This window comes from Hemitrygon akajei, chromosome 14 (assembly GCF_048418815.1).
Source record: "Hemitrygon akajei chromosome 14, sHemAka1.3, whole genome shotgun sequence".
NCBI lineage: Eukaryota > Metazoa > Chordata > Chondrichthyes > Myliobatiformes > Dasyatidae > Hemitrygon > Hemitrygon akajei.
In genome coordinates, this window is record NC_133137.1 from 61,688,046 (window position 1) to 61,707,079 (window position 19,034).

The following is a 19,034-nucleotide window of genomic DNA, read 5'->3' on the forward strand; positions in this document are numbered from 1 at the left end:
TCTAGATCGCCATCCTGATTAAAAGGCAGCTCTCTAATGCACTCCCTGCCGTGAATTGTCCAACTCAGTGGAAACAGGTGCGAAGCTCTGTTTTTAAATCTTGAATGCATTCCTGACTGAAAGGTAGCTCTTCTTACGCACGGCCTCTCGCTGTTTGGTTGCTCTTTAACTCAGAGAAACTGCCGTGAAACTCTGCCTTTAAAATCTTGATCACTGTCCTGACTGAAAGGCAGCTCTATAACATATTCCCTGCCATGGATTGTCCAGCTGTAAGGAAGTACTGCTGGCTTTGAAGAAGGCCCCGAGGAGGTTTACATGAATGATCCTGGATATGGAAGGGTTAACATATGAGTGTTTTATTGCTTTGGTCCTGCCCTCACTGAAGTTTACAAGGGGGAATTTCATTGACACCTATTGAATATTGAAAGGCCTGGATAGAGTGGAAGTGGATTTTTCCAGAAGTAGGAGAATCTAAGATTAGAGGACATGGCCTTAGAATAAAAGTATTCTCCTTTAGAAATGAGATGAGGCAGAATTTTTTTAGTAAGTGGGAGGTGTAATTGGAATTTATTGCTACAGACAACTGTGGAGGCATGTCATTGAGTATATTTTAAACAGAAGTTCATAGGCTCTTGATTAATATGGCCATCAATGGTTACAGGGAAAAGGTGGATGAATGGGGTTGAGAGGGAAAATGAATCAGACATAGAATACTGTGTAAAAGTCTTAGGTACATATATATTGCAAGGGTGCTTAAGAGTTTTACATAGTATTGTATCCGTCAACGTGGAGTGGGGAGCGAGTTTGTAAATCTGGTGGGAGCAAAAGGATGTTGGGAATGGCGAGGGTGGAGTGCCGCGGGAGGGTTGTGGGACAGGTAATAGAGAAGGAGTGCCAGGGTGGGGGGTGGTGAGGGTGTAGACACACCCTGCCCTGAGACACCAGGCTAGGTCAATGATTCCCAGCAAATATTGATCATTACAGAATGTCTCTCAGGTGCTTCCTGCTCCATTCCCCTTTTCCCAACTATGATTCCCCTCTCCCTGCCACTCTCCCACTCTCAGTCCACAACAGAGACCCATATCAGAATCTGGTTTACCATCACTCTCATCTCATGACATTTGTTTTGTTTTTACAGCAGCAGTATAGTGCAATACGTTAAATTAGTACAGTATTGTGCAAAAGTCTTATGTGCCATAGCTATGCCTAAGAATGTTCCACAGTGCTCTACATTGGTTAAAATAGGAAGGTGGTTGGGGAACAGAACTAAGAGTACTTGGGTTTGTATTAGCTCAGTAGTATCAAGTGTTATTTGGTAACTGGAAAAACATAAAGTACAGTACTCAGCAAAAGTCTTAGGCACCCAAGCTTTAAGTATGTGCCTGACTTCTGTTACTATATTGTTAATAGTATACAAATATTAATTATTATTTTTCTATCCAATATTTCTACTCTATAGATGTTGTTGTAAAAGATTCAGGGCTTGCAGCTCAGAAGAGGAGTTGGTTAGGTGAAAGAGTGGAGCAGTTAATGAATAGATACAGAGAAAGTTAGTGGAAGAATACAGGATCCAGCTGGATGTGGAATTCCAAAGGTGGGAGAAAAAAATCCACCAGGGGATGAAAACTCTTCACCAAAGAAATAAGCCTGTAGAGCAGAGGTTCCCAATCTTCCTTATGCCATGGAACATCACCATTAATCAAGCAGTCCACAGACCCCGGGCTGAGAACCCCTTTTGTAGAGGAAGGAAGAAAAATAACTCAGCATTGCATCATTGAGTTGGGGGGATAGTTGTCTATGAGGACAGATTATTTGGGAGAACAGAGGGGAAGGGGAGAAGGGATAGCGAGAATATGGAAAGAGGAAAGGAGAAGGTATCAGGTACAAATGAAGGAGAAGAAGGAGAGCCCAAGCACAAGGTTTATTGGGGTCTGGAATGCTCAGCACCTGAAAATAAGTTGAAAAGTCTTTTGTTGAACATGGAATGCAGTGAAGGATGAAGTGGAACTGAAGACCACGACAGGTCCGAGTGAGCCAAGAAATTCTACAGATGCTGGAAATCTAGAGTGTCACGTACAAAATGCTGGAGGAACTCAGCAGGTCAGGCAGCATCTATGGAGAGGAATAAAGAGTTGATGTTGGCCGAGACCCTTCATTAGGAAATTAAGAGGGCAGATGCCAGAATAAGAAGGTACTCTGAGGTAGAATCTGGCCTGCTGGAGAGAGAGGTCAAAAACACATAGGTACTAGTGAATGAGTGATATCACTGATCACCGACAGATCCAAAATGGGAAGGATGACATTTCAGTTAGAATCCACGTGGAATACCGGTAAGTCAGAGCTGACGATACCCACCAGGGAAAGGGAAAGGGATGGAGTGATGGAAGTGAGATTTAGTGGATACTTGTTCAAAAACAGAAAGGGGAACAGAAACCAAGATGGAACAAGGTAATAGAGACAGCTGTTAATCCTGTCACAGAGAACAGAATTTCTCCAAGGTGTCTGTTGCAGGAGTGGCACGGAAATAGACAAAAATAAATAAATAAGTAACAATTCAAAAGACAGATTCAGCAGATGTTGGAAAATGGAAAGCATTTGAAATATTCAGTAGCTTGGGTTGTGCTGCGGTCTGAGAAAAGATCATCACTGTAACATGAACTGTTTTTCTCTCTTTTTAAATTGCTGCCCAACTGGCTAAGTATTTCTAGCATTTTCTGTTTTACATTGTGTTCAGATTTACTGACAATACTTAAATTCCATTACAATGATACAACAGTCTGGACATTTCACAATGGACTGCTTACTAATTTGTGCTTCACATCATACCTACATAGAAGGGGAGTTAAATTGCGAGTTACTACCATCAATCAATATTAACTTCAGGTAGATCTTCCGGAAACCTGATCCCAACAAGTGGACATTAAAAAAAAAAGCAGTTCTTCTGCTCCTACCTCGACACTTTTTCCATCTTTTTATATTTCTGTGTAATCTCTTCATGGAGTGCCTCTCCGTTCTCAGAGCTGGCTTTTGATATTTTCTTCTCAGTGCGCTCAACAATTTCTTCCTTCCATACCTGGCTTTTCTGTGGGGTGGGGTTCAAACAAAGATCGTTGTTTGTGAAACTATTTCCAAAAAAGGACAAGCATTTAAAAGTCAAGTTCATTGCCAAACATTGCAAGGAGAGTTACCTCCATGTAGCAAAGACAGTGCAAAATTGGATATTAAGCAAGGGAGCTGTTAATTCATCAAGAATGCAGTAATGAAATAGCCATCTCACTGCAGAAGGGGAAGTATTCCCTGAAGGCAAATTGTCACTGGACTGATTATCTATTCCAACCCCCCAGTATCTCTTTTCAATTCATATCACATTGTATTTGGCTCATAAATTCCATAGATGCTATAATACTGTATGTTTGTAAATGCTGTGTGGCTGAGATGCCGGAGTAGACTGTCATGAGCACCTCTCCTTGAGAGCTGACACCACATTGTGGTTTCATAACATTAAAAATTAACCAGTCAGGTGCGGCCTGTGCACACAGATGCTTGTGGTGATCTCACTATGTATGACTCATGTATGCTGACTACCAATTAGCCTTGGAACCTAGTGATATGAAGTCACTGCTTGATAAACTTTTCTACCTCATGGATTTAGGCAAATCAGGAAGCTTGCTACACTGAAAGGGAATGTATGCGTTTAGGTCTTAATGCTCACGTTTACAAATCAATGAGTTTCGTCTTAAACCATCCCTGTGAGGAATGAGGGATTCTGCTTTGGCGCTCCTACCTGTAACTGTCCCACACTTGACGTGGTTGGGGTTGCGGGCAGCTCCTCCAATGGTGTAAGGAAGCCGAGGCAGAAAGAGGCATCTCCTGCCCCTAGAGGTAATTGCTCACCTTTCCTAATCTACCCTCTTGCAACTTCTCATAGCTATATATAACCTATAATAAAATAAAATGCTGTCTTTGATAATAAATGTACTTTGAGCTTTGATTAAGAACAATGCTTAATAGTAGAGAAGTGACTCATCTTCAGGACTGAGAGTACCGATATAAAACCGGGACAGGATTTCCTTACTGGATTGCGACTTTGCCAACTGAATATAGTCTATCACAGTGTGCAGTCAATTTCTTGCTGGATTAGCAAGTATTCATATTGGGATATTAACTGTGTAGCCCATTCATTTAATAGTGTTCTCTGGAGACTGAAATTAACGGATTGTATTACATCAACAATAATGGAGTTGAGATTAAAGAAGTTAAGATAGATAGATAGATAGATAGATAGATAGATACTTTATTCATCCCCATGGGGAAATTCAACTTTTTTTCCAATGTCCCATACACTTGTTGTAGCAAAACTAATTACATACAATACTTAACTCAGTAAAAAATATGATATGCATCTAAATCACTATCTCAAAAAGCATTAATAATAGCTTTTAAAAAAAAGTTCTTAAGTCCTGGCGGTAGAATTTCTGTACATTGATGGGTCTTCACATCATATCTGTTCACTGAAGAATGGGCAGGTGAGCATGATATTGAGCAAGAGAGAGAGTGAGCTGGAGCTGGAATGAGTGGGACAGCTGACAAGAGCAAGGGTGAGATAGGTCGAGCAAACAAGCATAAATGAGCAAGAGACGTTGAGTGAGGGCACGCACAAGTGAGAGCCAGTGCAGGTGAGAAAGAGGGATAGAGTACCCAAGCAAGTGAGAGTGAATGGGGCAGACTGCAAGCAAGGGTTTGAATAGTTTAATACTATTATAATATACTGTTAGAATTCAATACTATTAAAATTAACATGTAAAATGAAATGGTCAATTCATTCTTCAACCATGCCATTCAATAATACTCAACCACATACATGAAGATGTGAAAGCAAAACAAAAGTTTAAATGAGTTAAGTAACGGCTGTGTTTCTTTAGCCGGAGGGTGCTGAACCTGTGAAATTCATTGGCACAGACAGCTCTGGAGAACAAGTCACTGGGGAATTTAAAGTAGAGGTTGATAGATTCTTGATCAGTCAGGGCATCAAAGGTAATGGGGAAAGGGAAGGAGAATGGGGTTGAGAAAGATAACAAATCCGCCATGATGGAGTGGTGGAGCAGGCACAATGGGCCAAATGACCATTCTGCTCCTATGCCTTGTGCTCTTATTTCTTGTAAGCTTTCCAAAGCCCAAGATGTTTGTTTTAAGTTATTTTTCTCGTTACTTTGTGCATAATTTTCACCTGCAGTTAATATTTCCACCAGGGAGTTGCAGTCGAGCTTCTACTCGATGTATCACTGGTCTCCCAATCTCCGACTGCCACCTCCTAGCATCAATCTGCTTGCTCTCAACAACTTGCTTCAGAAAAAGCAGCTCTCAATATATAAGACAGAAAGAGTTAAAAAGACTGAATATCTGTAATGCAAAATCTTGTTACATTCTCAGGGCATCTTCACGTGAATCACAGCCCAAGAATTACTCTCAAAGTGTAGTCACTGTTAGTTTATTAGCATGTAGAGCAGCTAGATGGGCAAAGAAATTCCCCACAAAGAAATAAGATAATTAAACTCTTCGTTGTTGATGGAACATTAGCCATGACTTTGGAAGAACTATTCAGGGACTGATTTATGCTGCTTTAGCTGGGTCTTATTTACTTTGCTTGGGATTCTATGTGAAGTATTGATCTTTAGTTTCTCTATTTAAAAAAATATATATATTCATTTTTAAAGTCCTGGGATTTGGCATGTTTTTGGGTAAAACAGATGGTCACAAATGCACAGCTTACCTTACACTCTGCCCAGCTTTCAATCTGTTAAATAGTCGGTAGCCAAAAAGGCTAGGTGTGCTCAGGTCCCATAAGTGGACCGAAGAAAAGCAAAGCAAATGCAAAACACTTGGGAGATTTTGCGACCATCTGTTTCCTACCACCTCTCCTGGTGAATCCCTACCCCACATTTTCAACCTTGTAAACTCAGCAAAGTTCCAAAGCAAACTTTAAATAAATTGACGGGTTACAACTACAGAAATTAATTTACAGCACCAACTCAGAGCTCAGTTTCAATTCTGCCCAGACAGAGGAGATAAACATCTCCTCTATTGCTGCCATGAATGGTTGTAAATGAGTTCTTTAACATTAATCTAATCAACTGTGGGCACGGTTCTGAAGTACAAAGTGTCTAGTATTTGGCACTGAATATGGTAGTGTGCAGACAGTGGAAATATCTCATCATGGCACCACCAGCAAACATTGAGCTGATGTTTTAAGGAAAACATAGGGGAGGGAATCAAGGATAAAGTGCTGAAGTCAAAGCTTCTTTAAGTTAATAGAACATAGAATAGTACAGCACATTACAGGCCCTTCGGCCCACAATGTTGTGCCGACCCTCAAACCCTGCCTCCCATATAACCCCGCACCTTAAATTCCTCCATATACCTGTCTAGTAATGTCTCTTAAACTTCACTAGTGTGTCTGCCTCCACCACTGACTCAGGCAGTGCATTCTACACACCAACCACTCTCTGAGTGAAAAACCTTCCTCTAATATCCCCCTTGAACTTCCCTCCCCTTACCTTAAAGCCATGTCCTCTTGTACTGAGCAGTGGTACCCTGGGGAAGAGGCGCTGGCTGTCCACTCTGTCTATTCCTTAATATCTTGTACACCTCTATCATGTCTCCTCTCGTCCTCCTTCTCTCCAAAGAGTAAAGCCCTAGCTCCCTTAATCTCTGATCATAATCCATACTCTCTAAACCAGGCAGCATCCTGGTAAATCTCCTCTGTACCCTTTCCAATGCTTCCACATCCTTCCTATACTGAGGTGACCAGAACTGGACACAGTACTCCAAGTGTGGCCTAACTAGAGTTTTATAGAGCTGCATCATTACATTGTGTCTCTTAAACTCTATCCCTCGACTTATGAAAGCTAACACCCCATAAGCTTTCTTAACTACCCTATCTACCTGTGAGGCAACTTTCAGGGATCTGTGGACACATACCCCCAGATCCCTCTGCTGCTCCACACTACCAAGTATCCTGCCATTTACTTTGTACTCTGCCTTGGAGTTTGTCCTTCCAAAGTGTACCACCTCACACTTCTCCGGGTTGAACTCCATCTGCCACTTCTCAGCCCACTTCTGCATCCTATCAATGTCTCTCTGCAATCTTTGAAAATCCTCTACACTATCTAAAACACCACCAACCTTTGTGTCGTCTGCAAACTTGCCAACCCACCCTTCTACCCCCACATCCAGGTCGTTAATAAAAATCACAAAAAGTAGAGGTCCCAGAACAGATCCTTGTGGTGCACGACTAGTCACAACCCTCCAATCTGAATGTACTCCCTCCACCACAACCCTCTGCCTTCTGCAGGCAAGCCAATTCTGAATCCACCTAGCCAAACTTCCCTGGATTCCATGCCTTCTGACTTTCTGAATGTAATTAGCTGTAATTAGTTGGTTAAATGAGAGCATGTTGAAGTAATTTTTCTTGGGGGAGTCTCACTGAAGCACAGTGGCACTGAAGGGCAGAGATTAAGGGGTCCTGCATGGTTTTTCACACCCCCTAATTTTAAAAGGTGAAAAGCCGATAGAGGTAGGCAATTTCTGTCGGATTGGTGAGCTAATAAATGAAGGCATAGAGTCATAGAGTAACACGGCATGAAAACAAAGCATGCCAAGCATGGTGCTCCCCTGGCTAGTCCCATTTACCAAGTTTGGCCAGTACCCTTCTAGACCCCTCCAATCCATATCCAAGGGTCTTTTAAACATGGATTTAAACATTTAAACACAATTTCCTATCCTGATACCTGTCTGTGTTGAAATAGAAATAAGGTTATGCAGTAAGAAGTTGAGGGTAGGGGATCAGATGGTGGTTGGGATTCTGTCTGCTCACTATTACCTTTTCCTTTTGGTATGGCTTTTCAAATTTTTCTTCTACTATCTCCTTCTTCTCCACTTTTGGTTCTGGCTCTGGCTCGGGCTCCAGTTCGGGCTCTGGTTCTGGCTCTGGTTCCGGCTCCGGTTCGGGTTCAGGTTCGGGCTCCGGCTCCGGCTCCAGCTCCGGTTCGGGCTCTGGTTCAGGCTCTGGCTCCGGTTCGGGCTCTGGTTCCGGCTCCGGCTCCGGCTCATGTTCAGGCTCCGGTTCCGGCTCTTGCCGCCACTCATTTCGCTGGCTGGTCACCTCCTCCTCCTCCTCCTCTCTCTCATTTCTTCGGTTTTCTTTCAAAATGTCTCTAGATTCTCTAATTGTTGGGTCATATTCAGTTTGGCGCTCCATCGCCTCTTGAAGACGTTTCTGACGTCGCTCTTCTCGCTTCTGCAACCTCTCAGCCATCTCATCATCATCATCCATTATGTTCTGAGCTCTTGAAACTTTGGTCTCTTCTTCTATTGCACTAGATGAGAAGAAGATTTATTCCAATTAGATCTTACATTCCACATTCATATTTGCACATTTCAATGTTCACAATTATTTCATAGAAAAACCATTATATCTTGGCTTATGCTCTCAGTAGCACAGACTCCCAATGAAAATTCCCATTTAGATATTATCACTTGAGTATACATCCCCTCATTTAGGCACAATACCTTATCATAATGTGAAACTGAAAGGATCTTGACTTAATTAAAATCATACGCAATGGTGCTAGAAACTTTGTGAACACTGTAGAATTTTCTCTATTTCTGCATAAGTATAACCTAAAATATGATCAGATCTTCACATAAGTCCTCAAACTAGATAAATAGAACCCAATTAAATAAATAGCTCAGAACATTATACTTGTTCATTTATTTATTTAGAAAAATGATCCAATATTTCATGTATTTGTTGGAAGAAGCATGTGAACCTCTGGCATAATGCATTCTACAAAAGCTCTTTAGAGTCAGGTATTTCAATCAATGAGATGAGACTGGAGGTGTGGGTTGTAGAGGTGCCCTTCTCTATAAAAAAGACACACAAAGTCACATTACTGACAGAGCCTGCTCTTCTCAAGAAAGATCTGTTTATGTGCACCATGCCTCAATTAAAACAACTTTCAGAGGACCTTAAAGAAGAATTATAGAAATGCATGAATAAATAAATAGCAATATCCACCCAGTACGGCAGTGCACAGTTAGATCGTGTTTATTTGGTTGACTCCATTCTCAGTTTTTGAAGCCAGGTAAAGGAGGCTTTTGGTAATTGGTGAGCACTGTATTGCACAGAGGGGAGGATGGTAGGCTGATATTGAGGTTAAAGAAAGGATGACAAAAATTCATTCTCTACTCAAAAGAGCATTGACAATTATTTTTGGATTATTATATCTACAAGTTACTGATCACACTAACATATCGTGAGTTGTAGGTATAATAATTTTTACGCAGGGATTTCCCGAGGCCTGAAAATTATTTCAAGGGTTCCTCCAGTGCAAAAAGGTTGAGAAAGGCTGCTCTATCATGTCAAGACTCCTTAGGAACTTATATGTTTGAATAAGATCATAAATCATTTTTCTAAATTCTAAGGAGTACAGACCCAAATCAAGTAGTTACTTTTGAAAGGACAACTCTGCCATTCCAGCAATTAGCCTAGTGAATCTCCTTTAGACTATCCACAGTGCTACCATATTCTTTTTTTTGGGAACTAAGGGGACTAAAACTGAAACTGTGCACAGTATTGTGTGTGTGGACTCATGAACACCCTTCAAAACTCAAACAAAACCTCCTCACTTTCTAAACTTCAATCCAAATGCCAGAATTTTGTTTGCTATCTTAAGCACTTATTGGAGCTGCTGAAAATTGCATGAACTGCATTGGAACACCTAGATTAATTACTCTGTACTTCACTCAGTTACAGCCGCTCACTAGTTAGAAAACTATCTGCCTTTTGATTCATCTTACCAAGTGCAGGACGATACACTTCCCGGCATTAAACTCCATTTGACACGTTTTTTGCCCAATTACTATATTTATATCTCCTTACAGAATCAAGGTATCTTCATCCCAACATGTCCATCCACCTGTTTTTGTATCATTGGCACATTTGGAAATGTTACATTTTCATTTCCCCTGTTGGTTGTGAATTTATGTAGTGAGCATCGGATGGACATGAAGTGATCTTTGGGCAACACACACAAAAAGCCGGTGGAACACAGCAGGCCAGGCAGACCCTTCGTCCTGGCCCAAAACGTCGACAGTGCTTCTCCTTATAGATGCTGCCTGGCCTGCTGTGTTCCACCAGCATTTTGTGTGTGTTGTTTGAATTTCCAGCATCTGCAGATTTCCTCGTGTTTGATCTTTGGGCTATTCCACTAGTTCACTTGATTTACCTTGCATTTTGCAAATTACATCATGGAGTCACAGAATTTGACACACAAAAACCGCTACTTTGGCCCACCAGACCAACAAGCAATCTACTTTGATATGGCCTTGCTCCTATTGTCTGTCCACACGGCACTTTCTCAGTAACTGTCACAACTTATTCTGCATTCTGTTATTGTTTTCCCTTGTTCTACCTCAAGGTATTGTGATAATGAAATGATCTGTCTGTTTGACATGTGGAACAATGGTTTTCCACTGTACCTTGGTACATTTGACAATAATAACCCAATTTACCAGCTTGGATCACTCTTACTAATTCTATTTTAGTCTACTAGGTTCCACCACTCATCTCCACATTGGGGGTCATTTACAGTGGCCACTAACTGATCAACTTTCACATCTTTGGGACAAGAGAGGAACCAGAACAACTAAAGGAAACTCATGTGGTCACAATGAAGACATGCAAACTCTGCGTACACAGCTGTTGAGGCCATGATTGAACTTGGCTGCTGGAGCTGTGTGAACTGCACCACTGCACTGCCTACTTTATAAAACCAAATTAAACATATTCAACAAAAAATAGTTCAGAATTCATGGGCTATAAATTTAACAATAAGGAAATGCTAGAATTACTCAGCAGGTCAATCAAAATCTGTGGAGAGATAAATAGTTAACACTTCCCATCAGTGACAGAAAGCAGTGCTTTCACCTTCTTCGCAAAGACTTTGGAAACTTACCATTTTAATCCTTAATCTTGGCCAAGGATTTTTTTTTAAACAGCATAGTTTATGCTTTCAGTAAAGGTCACTCCCAGGTTTCATATTAAGCAGTGGACTCTCTTCTCACTAATGGAGACCATGCCAGAAACCTTATTGTATCAGAAATGAGCCCAAAACCAGAAAAGTGAGTGAGGGATTTCAGGGTGAGAATGGGAATGCTGAAGGGGAATCCTGTGATCCATTATTAAACCTATGATTTATGTTTCATCAGTGATTACCTTCCTTGATCACATCACAATCTTTAATCTTGTTTACTGAGTGAATTCAATCCAGTAATGATAACCATCCATCTCAAAATCAATAAATCTAAAACTGGCAGAATATCTTTATCTATAAAGTGGCAAAAATGTTAAACTTTTACCCCATGGAGGTAATGGTAGAGACAGAGGTAGATAATAAATCATGAAGAATGAAAGAGAAGAGAAGTAGTTAGTGTCTCTTTGGAAGAAGATTATATGGACTAATATTGTTACAGATCACCCTACATAGAGTCCTTTTCTCATATGTTATTTTATGGCTGATTGGAGTGAACTCTCCAAACTCTGCTCAAAACAGTTCCTGATTTAGATGAAAAATGGACCGTTGGAGGTACTCAATAGGACAGACAGCATCTGTGGAGGGAAATACAGCCAATGAAAAGCCTCGACCAGAAATGTCAACTGTCTATTTCCCTCCACAGATTCAGTCTGCTTTGCCAAATTTGTATACTCCAGATTCCAACATATGCTGTCTCTTGTATCACCTGGCTTGGATATTGTATCCTGCATCATTGTATGCAGTAGGGTAGGCTTCTCCTCTGCTTTGTAGGCAGTAGAGATTGCACAGGAATTGAGATGAGGAGGCAATCATGCAGAGGCTGACAAATTTGGGTTGTTTCCCTGGAGTGACAAAGGCTGAAGGGAGACCTGATTGATGTTTATAGGATTATGAGAGGCGTAGATAGAATAGAGAGCCAGTATTTTTCTCCGAGGTTGAAATGTCTAATATTAGAGAGCAAGTTGTTCTACACAGAGAGTAATACACAGCGAGTGTGGTGTTGGAGGCAAATATGATAGAGGAGACTGAGAAAATCTTAGACCAGCACATGGATATGTAGAGAATGGAGGAAAATAGACACTGTGCAAGCAGAAGAAATTAGTTTAGTTGAGCCTTTAATTACTAGTTTCATTAGTCCGGCACGGTATCATGTGCAGAAGGGCCTTTTCCTATGCTGCACTCCTCTATGTTCAATGCTCTAAGCTCTAGGTGTGCAGTCAGGGACCAGCTTGGATACTGAACGACCCAATGGTAGGGGAGTAAGGAAGGACAAGAGGGTTGTTCAAGTCAGACAGGTGAAGGGCATAGTTTGGGAAGAAGATAGTTGAGCAGATAAGGTGGAAAGGACTGACTGAAACCAGGCACAGCAAGTGAGGTCTACAAAGACAATCAGTCAATATATCAAATTTTGTCAGAGTTATTCTCAGCAATCTGTTGGCCTAAAGAGTGTAAATGCCATTTTCTAGCTACTTTGGTTCTTTTGCTGAGGTTATGAAGACTAGTGGGGAAGCTCCTGAAGACGTTTACATCCAGTGCATGGACTTATGAATTGGGGCCATCAATAATCCAGCAGTTTTCTCCTGCTTTAGCACTGGCTAGTTTTATATGAGGGCTCAGACACAAGCTTCCTCCAGTTCTAACTCACGTTCAAACTCGTTCAAGGCTTTTGAAGAACACATTCCATTGATATGCTCAGAAAAACACAGCACGGCTTCCCTAATGACCAATCTGACAATAGAAACACTGCCAATGTTTTAGCAACGACTCAAAGGAATTGTGTAGATATTTAAATAACAATTAACTTTAGATTCATGGGCTTAACTCAGATACAAACCGCTTTGCAGGCAATGAAAAATGAATTGCCAATTGGCATTTATTCTACTTGGTTTACCTTCCATCAGTGCTGAACTCTACTTCTTGAACCACTGGTCATTTGTTCAAATTAAACTCTACTTCAACTACCAGAATTTCTGATTGTTCTTGATGAGTGGGATTAACTGGATTTATGCCCATTTATGGCTTGTCATGGAGCAAAATGACTGTTAATTCAAGAATTTCAGATCAGGGCATTAGCAAGTTGTGGGTCACAGCATGCTATTCAGTGACTTAATATGAAACAATGTTTTTATTGGCAGTAATGAGCTTTTTTAAGTGGACGTGACAATTAGACATATAATTGTCTAATACTGCCTGTGTATCACTCTCTGTGTAGAACAACTTGCTCTCGAGTATTAGACATTTTGTTGACACAAAACATATATTCAAATAGTCCAGCATCATTATCACTATATTTCTGGACACCATGTACCTTGCTTTAACAGAAAAGCTATTATGGATGATTGCATTCCATTTAATTCTCACTAACAGTCGAGTCTTTTGTGCTTAGGCAGCTTGGCTCAGCTCTGCCTGTACCGTTCAATGGAAATTCTACTTTTGAACACATGTCAACCCTCCATTATACTAGTGGATCTATCTAAACTAACCTGGGGTATGGGATCTGATGAATTACCAATACCTATCCTCCTTTAACACACAGTATTCTAGAGACCCAAAGTGGAACTTGAACTCAAAAACTTCAATGAAAAAAAAGTTAAATATCTACCTCCGCTAAATGCTTAAGAAATCCATCAATATATATGAATGAATCAATTAAAAATTACCCCGGGTATCTAGATTACTTTCTACTTGCATTACTAACAGTAAGCAAGCTTCAAGTAGCTTTGCTTTTTTTGTATGGCGTCTCCTGCAGCAATCCATTCAATTCCTCTGTGCTTCAAAACTAGCTACAGTGGGAAAATATGTTTGATCCATCCCACTTCCCATGAATACTCTGGTGGATTTTCAGTTTTTCCCTTTGATCTGCCTGGTGGGTAGGCAGAATGTTTGTAATCAACACTTACAGTGTATTGGAAGGATTAAAGGCATCTGTTCTCTGATATGCAGCTGGAAGAATATATCCATCCAATGTTGTGCTACCTCTTCTAAACAAATCAAAATCTGTGGATGATGAAAATCTTAACAAAAGCACATGGGGATCCTAGTATCTGAAACACAAATTCTATTTCCCATTCTGTGGGTGCTGACTAACCTTGCTGAGCGTTGGCAGTATTTTCTGTTTATGTTTCTGGAGAATAAATAGGGTTGAGGAGGAATATCTTTATCTGGAGGCTGCTGAATCTGTTAGCTTCATTACCACAGATGGCTGTGGAAGCTAAGTATTTGAGATATTAAAAGCAAAAGTCGATAGGCTCTTGATTAGTAAGGATGTCAAAGATTATGGGGAGAAGGCAGGAGAATGGGGAAGAGGGAGATAATAGACATGAGAGAATGCAGAGCAGACTTGATGGACTGAATGGCCTAATTCTGCTTCTGTGTCTAATGTTAATTTCAGCTTGGCGCTACTCTCCTTCCGTCGTTTTACTAAATATGACTGTACTTTTATCTGTGAAGGGTCTATGTTCTGGAAACCAGCCCTGAAACTCTGTTGTTCTTCAGCTCCCTAAGCTTCTGCTCATACCATCTCAGTTCCTTAATTCCCCCGTTTTTGGATGAGGTTTGACCTATGCGTTTAGCCTCTCTGAAATTCAAGGATCTGAGTCCCAATGAAGCCATCTCTGGTGCTTTGAGGAAAAGGATGGGAAACTAGAGCTGATAGAGGAATAGCGTAGAGGTGAGATGAAGATACTCTCATGAAGCATAAATACTGGCACAGACTGGTTTGACTGAATGGTTTATAATATATATATTATTACAAATAATCTATGTATAAATATACAGATTATTTGTAATAAATAATTTTGGGGGTGTATCAGTGACTACTGAGTGCATGTTCATGGTCTTCTTCTGCTGTAGACAATCGATTTCAAGGTTCAGTGTGTTGAGAGTTCAGTGATGCTTATCTGCACGTCACTGTTATAACACATGGTTATTTGAGTTTGGTCTGAACAACAACTGAACTTTCTGAACATGCTTGCATGGTATAAATACAGTACATATATATTTATAAACCTGAAAAGTCTGCAGATGCTGGAAATCCAGAGTAACACACACAAAATGCTGGAGGAACTCAACAGGTCAGGCAGCATCTATGGAAATGAATGAACAGTCAACGCTTTGGGCTGAGACCCTTCTTTGGAAATTTTTTTATATATGTATAAACTATCCCCTCCCCTCAATTGTCTGTAGCAAATAATCTATAATGGTGAGATTAGAAACTGACACTTGTTAAATTGAATCTGTTATTTTATTTCATTTATTCTTTTTTTCAGGAGTCTGGGGCATTATTTCAAGACCAACATTTATTGCTCATCTTTAATTGCCCCTGACCAGTGTACTTGGTAGTCCACTTCAGAGGACCTTTAAGAGTTAATCACATTGTGGTGGGCTTGTGATCACATACAGGCCAGGCTGGGTAAGGACATTTAATAAATCAGATGGGACTTCACAACAATCTGAACAATCTAACATCATTACTAGTTGCTTTTTGTTTTCAAACATTCCAGATTTGTAGGTCAATTCTGTAAGACCACATTTCCGGAGCAAATCTTTGCTTGGGAGAGAACAAGACCAAAGCAATTGGGACCTCAATGGTATTTCTGCAATGCTGACTTATTCTCTAGAGTAATTAGGCTTTGGGATGGAAAGCAGCATTGCTGAACTATATTTATAAGGAATGATAAAGGTCAAAAGTGTTTCATTCCTAAACACATCACGGATCGCGATGACTAAGTGGGAAACTTAAGCATACAGTTCTTTGGTATGGTGTGTCGAAGTGAGAAATAGGAGCAACAAACTACTCCCTACTCCCCAACCATGCCATGTCATCAAGAGCACATAGCCACAATCATCATAAGGGAGATGGATTGGGCATGTGAGAGAAGAAACTTCATCATCAAGACCACATTTATTGGACCCCTAGAGGGCAGAGGAAATGGGAGAGACCCAAAGAAAACGTGGCACCATACCATAGGGGCAGAAATGAGGACCCTGAATCATACTTGGGGCACAATAGAGAAGATGGCCAAAGACAGACAAAGATGGAGGACTTAAGTGTCAGCGGCATAACAGGCAGAAACTAATCGAACAGGAGACACACCTACTGTGACCACCCACTCAGGAACTCTGTAAAAAAGAAAGAAAGAAAGAAACTGGTAAATGGTAAAGGAGCCTCTCCTCATGACAACCACTGTGCAAATCCAGAAAAGGCTGTTACAGCCGTGAGAAAAATAGTGGCGAGGGAGCTGTGTGCCTTCAGTAACTGGCCACCCCACCTCGATCATCTACTCACACTGAGTTGCTGGCAGTGAATGTTGTTGTGAGGTGTGGGCTCAGCACACATTGCAGCACGACCCTGTGCACTGCATTATGTAGACAGGTTACAATAGGTTATGGGACAGCCAGCAGTGTTGTGTGAAGCAGGGTGAGTGACAAAATCAGAGGGTGGCAAAAACACAGAGCAAAATACTGATGAGGCAGTCACAGCACTTCCCCAGTCAGATGTGAGCTTTGTATCTTGTTGTTTTGCAAGATTTAGGCAGATTTTCATCAGACCTTTAATAGATAAATGTCTGTCAGCAAACACAGACAGGACTACTGTGCACCAGATGAAACAATTAGTCACTTGCAGACCCCAGTCATTCTGGATTAACCACAACATCTCCTCCACAATCACCATCAGCACAGGCGAACCACAAAGCTGTGTGCTTAGCCCCCTGCTCTACTTGCTTTACACTATAACTGTGAGACTAATTACAGCTCCAAAGCCATATTTAGGTTTGCTGTTGGCCAAATCAAAAATGGTGACAAATTAATATATAGGAGGATGATTGAAAATCTGGCTGAGTGGCGCCACAACAATAACTTCTCACTCGATGTCAGCAAGGCCAAGGAGCTGATTAGTTACTTCAGGAAGAGCAAACTGGAGGTCCCTGAACAGTTCTCATCAGAGGATCAGAGGTGGAAAAGGTCAGCAGCTTTATATTCCTCAGTGCTATCATTTCAAAACATCTTTCTTGGGGCCAGCACTTATGTGCAATTTTGAAGAGACTATGGCAGTGCCTCTATTTCCTTAGAAGTCTGCGAAGATTTGGCATGGCACTGCACTTTCATAGATGCACAGTGGAGAGCACACTACCTGGATGCATTCTGCCTTGGTACGGGGACGCCAATGCCCTTGAATGGAAAAGCTTACAAATGAAGCCCTCCTCACCATTGAACACATCTACAAGGAGTGCTGTCGCAGAAAAGTAGCATCCATCATCAAAAACCCCAAGGTCTCCACACCACCAGATCCAGGAACGGTTATTACCCCTCGAACCTCTGAGCGGATGAGTTCATTCAACCTCTATCCCCAACACTGAACTGATTCTGCAACCTATGGACCCATTTTTAGAGGATCTGCAACTCATGTTCTCAATATTTATTGCTTATTTATTTATTATTAGCACTTTGCTTCTTTTTCCTTTTTGTATTTGCACAGTTTGATTTTTTTTGTACGTTGATTGTTTGTCTATATTTGTTGTGTTCAGATTTTCATTGATTCTATTAATGGTAAGGGTCAATGGCATATAAAGGTTAGGAGCCCCTGTTCTAAGTACAGCTTCAGGACAATGACAAATACTGTGACTCAATTGATAGCCCCAGGTAAAGTGGTTCAATTTGAGGCATTTGTACAATTCCATCTTTACAAAATTACCCACAAAGTAAACTGCAGTGATTCATGAATTTGAAGCTCAACAAAGAAGTGGACCCTTTGGTCCGACACTTCCATGCAGACCCTTCTCCCCACCCACACCAATCCCACTTGTCTACATTAGAAAGGTAGTTAGAATCACTGAGGATTCTCCTGAATGGTGGAGTGAAGACAGTGTGTAATCGATAACTGATAACAATCAATAAGCAGCAAAATCACACTAATCTGGAAGGTCTCCAGCTTGTGCTGGGTTTGCCTTTCCCAGTCAGAAGTCACATTGCCCTGCAGCCCTGATAAAAAAATAAATCAGATGCTCCCCTGTTCACAATACAAGTCCCTGAACATCAGACAGAAGATAAGGCCCAGATGTGCAGCCTGCTGCTGACACCTCTACGTTCATTCGCCCAGAAATGTGGGCTAGGAAGTGGCCCTGCCAGTGACGCTCTCAAGGTGTGTTGTCATATTCCCACATGAGACTTATATGTGCAGCTTGAGGAAGGATTGCCTGAGCAGCACTAATTTCACAGTACTTCCATTTATGGTGAGCTAATGGCATGAGGCTCAGGCACCAGCTCAACACAAGCTCTTAAAGGAAAAGTACCAATTGTTCTCAACCACAACTGTTAGGATTATGCAACTTGCGGTGGTCAGAACTATCATGGTGAGTTTGACATGGTCAGCCTACCCTCTCAGGCCCAGCCTTAGAAACCTGGTGGCAGATCAACTGGTCACATCATGGTCTGGTATCCCAATTCGAATGGACAGGAACAGAAGAAGCTGCAGAGAGTAGTGGACTCAACTCATATCACTAGCACATCCCTCCCCACCATCCGTAGTGAGGCACTACCTCAAGAAGGCAACATCTGTTAACAACATGTGTTTTGCTTTTTATTCAGGCTTTTTCCCCTTTCCTTTTCGGCTCCGATGAAGGGTCATTGCCCTAAAACGTGGATTGTTAATTCTCCTCTATACAGTGGTGCTAGAAAGTTTTGTGAACCCTGTAAAATTCTCTTTATTGCTGCATTAATGACCTAAAATGTGATCAGATCTTCATGCAAATCCTAAAGATAAAGAGAACCCAATTAAATAAATAACACAAAAACATTATACTTGTTCATTTATTTATTGAGAGGTGAGAGAGGAGATCAGACTGCTAGAAAATGATACTGGAGAGATAGTAATGAAGGGGAGGGGAGACCAAAAATGGTGGATGAATCTAATAAGTACTTTATGCTAGTCTTCACTGTGGA

At 41.1% G+C, this 19,034-nt stretch overlaps 1 protein-coding gene across 7 annotated transcripts in view; it reads right to left on the reverse strand.

Moving 5' to 3' along the window:
• LOC140738627 (uncharacterized) overlaps positions 1 to 19,034 on the reverse strand; it is a 231,818-nt gene that overhangs the window by 44,401 nt on the left and 168,383 nt on the right. For all 7 annotated transcript variants that reach the window (XM_073066214.1, XM_073066212.1, XM_073066208.1 and 4 more), the window contains 2 exons: positions 7,880 to 8,375; positions 2,952 to 3,082 (listed from right to left, as the gene is read on the reverse strand). In XM_073066214.1, the coding sequence (XP_072922315.1) occupies positions 2,952 to 3,082; positions 7,880 to 8,375 (627 nt within the window). The remainder of the gene's footprint in view (positions 1 to 2,951; positions 3,083 to 7,879; positions 8,376 to 19,034) is intronic.